Consider the following 7,734-nt stretch of genomic DNA (forward strand, 5'->3'; position numbering starts at 1 on the left):
GCCACACATCCTATACAACCAAACACATGCCATATTTCAAGTATTAACTTCACTACCTCAAAACTTTAAAAATCCCAATCACAAACAACTGTATTCAAAATTTTTGTATCAAAATACACACTCCAAATCCTTAACTTTAAATTTAAAATTTATTTGACAACATTAAACTTTAATAAGGTAACCATTCATATAAACTAAAATTGCGGAAACCATATGGTCATGGATAAGCGCTTGCTCACGACCATCATCCTCGCTAGACGGCACCTCAAACCTCATCGTCACCTGCATCATTAAAGTGTAGTGAGCCTAAAGGCTCAACAAGCACATACGTAAATAACAAAATACATATACTTTAACTTTAAAACTTTTAACAAACGTTTCATCTTTTAAAACTTCAAATTCTATTCTTACAAACATAATCACATTCACAAGCATATAACTTCAACCTTTTCCTTTAAAATTTACTTTCTCATATCATTTCAAATCTTTACAATTGACAAAATACCCATGCACATAATTTAACTTTTTACTAAACTAAAAATGTACGTACACCTCATACCTCAACTTTATAACATTTCGACTTGTGGTTCGGAAATTCCCACCTTTTCATAACCTTTTCATAGCCTTTTTATATTTTTTTGATCAAGCTAATATAACGATCCATGTTTGGAGGGGCACCCCGACCCAAAGGCCGACATCCACACTCCCGTATAATTAGTCGTAACTTCACTACATTTCATTAAAACATTAAAACATTTTTCCTTTCCTTCACTACATTTCTGAAAATTTTCTTATTCATAATTTCAAAATGCTTCATTTCTCACACCTATAAAATATATATATATATATATATATATATATATATATATATATATATATATATATATATATATAACATATACACATAAAATACTTCCACAAAATTCTCACATACACTTTTAAAAGTTATTGCTCACTTATTACATACTTACACATACACGCACACACCACATCCCAATCTCTTTCAAAAAAAATCATAACTTTAGCATAATCATCCATAAAATGACTTGATTCATAACTACAACATTTTAAAACAGAAATAAAACTTTTAAATCTACTATAACTTCAATGATACTTCAAGAATCGGATTTTACTTAGCTAAACTACTCAAATAAATATTTTATGCTTCAAACCGTGTTCGGGTATATTCTTTCATGAATCCTTCTCGAAATCATCACCTAAAAAAAACATTATACCTCAAAATAAATAAGAGTTAAAAGTTAAATTTTTTTATTAAAATCTAACATGCACATAACATTTAAATTTTTAAACCTGTAAAATCAAATAAATATAATTCATGCAACTCAACTGGTCATTTAAATTTCTGGGCGTTACAATTTTACCCCCCGAAAAAAGGAATTTCGTCCTCGAAATTCAACTTACCAATAAAATTGGGATACTTTTCATGCATAACTGATTATAACTCCCAAGTTTCTTCTTCTTCTGAATGATTCGACCACTGAACCTTAATCATAGGTATCACTTTATTTCTAAGTCTCCTTTCTTGTCTCTCGAGGATACGTATAGGTCTCTCCTCATAAGACAACTCTTGCGATAATTGTAGTGGTTCGAATTCTAATACATAAGCTGAATTAGATAAATACTTCCGTAGCATCGATACATGAAACACATTGTGAACTGCAGAAAGGTGGGGTGGTAGAGCCAACCTGTAGGCTAGGGTCCCCACTCACTCTAGAATTTCAAACAGTCCAATATATCTTAGGCTTAGTTTCCCTTTTCTTCCAAATCTCATCACACCTTTCATTGGTGCTACCTTTAGGAAAACGTGATCTCTTACCACAAATTCCAAATCACAACGCCTTTTATCTGCATAACTCTTTTGTCGACTCTGAGCAGTTTTCATTCTATTACGGATTTGAACCACCATTTTTGCTGTCTGCCTCACAATTTCTGTACTTAAATCTGCTCGTTCTCCAACATCATCCCAATGAATGGGAGTACATTTTCTTCCATATAAGGCCTCGTAAGGAGCCATCTTTATGGAAGCCTGATAGCTATTGTTGTAGGTGAATTCGATTAGCGGTAACTTCGAATCCCAACTCCCTTGAAAATCTATGACACATGCTCGAAATAAATCCTCCAAAGTCTGTATGAATCTTTTCGACTGTCCATCAGTCTGGGGGTGAAAAGTTGTACTAATGGTCAACTTCGTCCCCAAAGACTGATGTAAACTCTTCCAAAAACTTGAAGTAAATCGGGGGTCTCTATATGACACTATAGACATTGATATGCCATGAATTCTAACAATCTCATTCAAGTATAATTCGGCATAATTATTCATATTGTAGGTCGTCTTCACAGGAAATAAATGAGCAGACTTAGTGAGACGATCAACAATCACCCATATGGAGTTGAACCCCTTCAACGTCTTTGGTAAACCAACCACAAAATCCATGCTAACATTCTCCCATTTCCATTCTGGTATGGGAAGCGGATTTAACATGCCAGCTGGTCTCTGATGTTCTGCTTTAACCTGTTGACACGTGAGGCATTCATTAACAAATTTGAAAATATCACGTTTCATACCTGGCCAACAATATAGTTTTTGCACGTCTTTGTAAATCATTGTACTCCCTGGGTGGAAGGAATACAGAGACCTATGTGCCCCAACCAACACATCATGTCTGATAATTCCATCCACTGGAACCCAAAGTCTACCTCGGTAGCGGACCAATACGTCCTCCAAAGTATACAAATTCTTGCCTTTTTCCTCATCCTTCTGTCTCCACTTAATTAATTGTGCATCAGACAATTGACCTTCCTGTATCCTCTCTGTCAATGTAGGATGTAGTGTCAAAGCTAGCAGCTTAGCAAAAACTTCCTGAGTCAATACCTCCAATTCAAATTTTTTCATCTCGATCAACAAGGGTCGTTGAACTGTCAGTTGAGCTATACTTGCTGATTTTCTAATCAAAGCATCAGCTACGACATTAGCTTTACCTGGATGATAATTAATTACACAGTCATAATCTTTCACCAACTCCAACCAGCGACGTTGTCTCATATTTAACTCCTTCTGGGTGAAGAAGTATTTGAGACTCTTGTGATCGATAAAGATCTCGCATTATTCACCATACAAGTAATGCCTACATATCTTGAGGGCAAAAACTACAGCTGCTAACTCCAGATCGTGGGTAGGATAGTTTTTCTCATGAATCTTAAGTTGCCTTGAAGCATAGGCAATCACCTTCCCATCTTGCATCAATATAGCTCCCAAGCCCATCTTAGAAGCATCGGTATACAAAATGTAATTCCCTTGTCTTGATGGCATAGCTAAGACCGGAGCCTCCATTAGAGCTCTCTTCAAATCATCAAATCCCTTTTGGCAATCTGAGCTCCACACATACTTGACTTCTTTCTTGGTTAAAGACGTCAAAGGCAAAGCCATCTTAGAAAATCCTTTGATGAAACGTCTGTAATAACCTGCTAATCCCAAGAAACTACAAATTTATGTCACAGTCTTAGGCACTGGCCAATTTTTCACTGCTTCAATCTTAGAAGGGTCGACCTCCACTCCTTTTTTCGAAACCACATAACCCAAGAATGTTACTCTTTCCAACCAAAATTCGCATTTGCTGAACTTGGCATACAGACGCTTATCCTTCAAGATTTTCAATACTGTTCTCAAATGGCCACCATGCTCTTCAAAATTCTTGGAGTAAACCAGGATATCATCGATGAACACAATGACAAACTTATCCAAAAACGGTTGAAATATTTTGTTCATCAAATCCATAAATATTGATAGTACATTTGTCAATCCAAATGGCATAACCAAGAACTCATAATGCCCATAACGAGTGCAAAACGTTGTCTTATGAATATCTGACTCCTTGATTTTCAACTGGTGGTACCCTGAACGAAGATCTATTTTATAGAATATTGCAGCTCCTTGTAATTGATCAAATAAGTCATCAATTCTAGGCAAATGATATTTGTTCTTGATCGTCAATTTATTTAACTCCCTATAATCAATACAAAGTCTCAAGCTGCCGTCTTTCTTCTTCACAAAGAATACTGGTGCACCCCATGGTGAGAAACTTGGGCGTGCAAATCCTTTATCCAATAATTCCTGAATCTGGTCTTTGAGCTCCTTCGTTTCAGTCGGAGCCAATCAATATGGTGCTTTGGAAACAGGAGTTGCACTTGGTACCCATTCAATAGAAAATTCTAGCTCCATGTCCGGTGGAAGACCAGAAATATCATCAGGAAATACCTTTGGATATTCACAGAACACCTCTACTTCTGCCAAAGAAGGCCGTTGAAGCTCCTTGATAACTGATAAACTGACTAGGAAACCTTGAAATCCCTTTCTCAAACACTTTTGTGCATTTAAGGTTGAAATCAATCGAATTTGACTTCTATTGTGAACTGCTTCAAAAGTAAATTGACTTCCTTGGGATTTTCTAATTGTGACCATTCTTTTTTGGAAATCAATTGGCACCCCATTCTTGGTCAACCAATCCATTCTCAAGATGATGTCAAATTCTGGCATAGGTAGTACTATCAAATCAGCCACTACCTTGTTTTCCTGCAACTTAAGATCTATGTTATGAAACACTAGATTTGAAAACAATTCTTTCCCTGATGGGACAGTCACATTGAATCCCGTTATCGATTTCTCAGGTAATTTAGGCAATTTTCTCATGCAAGACTCGGATATAAACGAATGTGATGCTCCCGAATCTAACAAGGCAGTAGTGCACAATCCAAATAGAGATATAATACCTGTGATCATAGTCGTGTATGGGTTCGCCTCCTCTGATGTCATCACAAAATCTCTTCCTTGAACTGGTTGCTTAAGTTGAGGGCATTCTTTGACATAATGGCCTACTTCTCCGCATTTAGAGCACACATTTTGTCCCTTCATGCACTGTCCAAAATGATTTTTCTGACAATTAGGACAAAATGGTTTTTCAGCAGTCTTAGGAGCGGTTTGACGCTGCCCTTGGAATTGAGACGGTCCTACGTTTCTTTTCTTGGCCGGTCCTGGTTGATCCCGATGCTGGAAGGGCTGTCTCTTTCCTTGCCTTTCTTCCTCTATTTCCTTCCAGCTCAACTCTGCTTTCAAGGCTTTATTGACCGCCGCTTTATAATCAGTAGGTTCCGCCATAATAACATCACGTTTGATTGTAGGTTTTAATCCATCCATGAAGTGCCTCAGTTTTTCGGTAGCACTTGTCCCTATTAGTGGAACAAAATAACATCCTCTCTCAAATTTCTTAATATACTCGGCTACCGACATCCCACCTTGTTTCAGATTGAGGAATTCCTTGGTCAAACAAGAACGTACGTCAGTAGTGAAGTACTTCTCAAAGAACACTTGTTTAAAACCTTCCCATTTCAAGGTTGTCAAGTTTACAGTTAATTTAGCACCTTCCCACCATAGCCTGGCATCGCCCCTTAACATAAACACCGCACATCTTGTCACGCCCCGATCCCGGGTCCGGGTGACATCGGCGTTGCTTTCAAATAAAATTCAAAAACAACCAGCCTCTTAGTACATGATTTAACTAAAACCAGTCTATTTCATAAATAAACACCAAAATAAATCTTCTGTACAACTCAAAAATTCCAAATATTGAATAAACTTGTGGAAGCTTCTTACAACTTAAAAAAAATAAGAATAATAATTATAAAAGCTTAAAAACTATCTTCATCAGTATCCCAAAACATGTCTTGTTTGTATTCGTCGACTTGTTCTTTATTTCTATCTGGGGAGGAAAGTAAGGGGTGAGTGTTTTGGGAAACACTCAGCAAGTGGGGGATATTCGTACACCAAAATACAGAATACATATATACACAAAAATGGTTCTGGACGTAACATGTCTCAGGACATGTCACAAGACGGGTCACGACATGGGTCAAAACACGATAGCAACAGAATTCAAAGCAGGGAATAAGATCGCATCAGAAATAGAACAAAAACATATAGATGGCACTGAAACTTCATTTCATTATACATGATTCGTTTTCTGTCCCCTATATGTTACTCCTCTAAGGGGCGAGGGTTCAGTTTTATACCTACCGAAAGGGGCCATAGGTACGATTTTATACCCATCGTACAGGGCCATAGGTACGGTTTTATACCCACCGTACTACAGGGCCATAGGTACGATTTTATACCCATCGTATAGGGCCATATGTATGGTTTTATACCCGCCATACTATTGGGCCATAACATATCATATTTTCTCCACTTCAAAGTAAATTCATAACAGTGCCGTTTCGAAGGTTCAAATCATAATAAACAAATGAAAGACTTGTTGGACATATTCAAAACAAAGGACTTGACACATGATGTACAATGGATTTCGAAACTAAATAACTATTGTGCAAAGCACGAACAATCCAAATAGAACGAAGCTATTCATAACAAACATGAACAAAATAGTGTACGGCCAGATTTTAACACAATACATAATGTTTTAAAAACGTATATAAACCAACTTACATTGATTCACACGAAAAGAATGGGATTTAATTGACTGTTCTTTGGCCGAAACCTTGTTTGAAATCGGGTAGCAATTCCTTGCTCGATTCTTGGGCAGACCTTGGCTCTAAGACTTGACGAAATTCCTATCACCCCAACCCTTATTTGCTCGAATTTCTATAGGAATAAGTCTTGTGTTTGGTTTGCTCATGCCTTCACCTTGGTGTGGTATTTATAGGGGGAAGAGGGTAGATGAAAGGTTCCCACTTAATTGGCCTTGATGGTCACATTCTATTGTCCTTATTAAGGGTCATTAACCTTGATTTATGGTCTTTTAATAGCCTCATAATGGCTGAATAATCACCCATAAATTGGTTAATTATGATGGTCAAATGGGGGTTACAAGATTATAAATTCTAGTAATTGCAAATTAATTATGAAATTAAAATTCATTAACATAAAATAAAACTACGAAAGAATATGTGAATATATATATATATTTATGGAAATATATGTTTTAAAATCGATTTCATATGTATACATATATATAAGTATTCTAGTATGTTATAAATTTTCGCGGGTATCACACATCTCACCCTATCCTCATCAGAAAGTTGCATATAAAAAATATCCTTCAAAGATTTTACCCATTCTTCAGCCTCCAATGGATCCGTGCTTCCTGCAAATTCTTTCGGTCCATTGCGCCTGAAGCGCTCTTGAACTCCATCTGACCTTACTCCGACACCAGTCGGTTGTCCTCCAGCTTGGGACGTCTGGCCCACTAGCTGTTGCAATAGCTGGGTCATACCAGCTAAAAATTGTTCTCCCATATTAAGACCATTGTCTACTCCATTCTGACGTGGGCGTCCTCCTCCTGCCATAATCTTCCAACATACAACCCAAATTCCCCATATATGACCGAATTTCATGACAAAATAACTTTTATATTTCATCTTAAAATATCATTTCAAAATCAAAACAATACATCATCACATCTTTTGAACTTCCTTATACATTAAAACTTTAATAATCATGCATCTTTTAGAATAAAAATAAATATAAAACATAAGCCTTAAACTTATAGCCTTTGAAGTGTGTCCGCACGAGATCATAGTGGTGAGAGTTTGCGCTTATTCCCAAAACCATGCTTTGATACCAACTTGTGACACACTCTTACTCGATAACATCATGCATATCTTAAATGATTAAAAAAAATCATACTTTCATATTGAACATAGGTC

The 7,734-nt window shown here is 36.6% G+C and overlaps 1 protein-coding gene across 1 annotated transcript; it reads right to left on the minus strand.

Moving 5' to 3' along the window:
* Window positions 1–3,508: 3,508 nt before the first annotated feature.
* Window positions 3,509–7,374, minus strand: LOC140889826 (uncharacterized). Its single transcript, XM_073297554.1, has 5 exons — window positions 7,090–7,374; window positions 6,089–6,158; window positions 4,214–5,394; window positions 3,812–4,153; window positions 3,509–3,712 (listed from the first exon to the last, which is right to left on the minus strand). The coding sequence occupies exons 1-5, from the start codon at window positions 7,372–7,374 to the stop codon at window positions 3,509–3,511; spliced, it is 2,082 nt and encodes a 693-aa protein (XP_073153655.1).
* Window positions 7,375–7,734: the final 360 nt, after the last annotated feature.

Source organism: Henckelia pumila, chromosome 3, assembly GCF_033568475.1.
Source record: "Henckelia pumila isolate YLH828 chromosome 3, ASM3356847v2, whole genome shotgun sequence".
NCBI lineage: Eukaryota > Viridiplantae > Streptophyta > Magnoliopsida > Lamiales > Gesneriaceae > Henckelia > Henckelia pumila.

Bases quoted from the DNA above. Each gene is read 5' to 3' on its own strand.
- LOC140889826 (XM_073297554.1), bottom strand. From the start codon at position 7,374: ATGGCAGGAGGAGGACGCCCACGTCAGAATGGAGTAGACAATGGTCTT. The intron at 4,154-4,213 runs GTACCAAGTGCA...ACTGAAACGAAG, and splicing joins TAGAATTTTCTATTGAATGG to GAGCTCAAAGACCAGATTCA. The intron at 3,713-3,811 runs GTACTATCAATA...GTTTACTCCAAG, and splicing joins TGCCATTTGGATTGACAAAT to AATTTTGAAGAGCATGGTGG.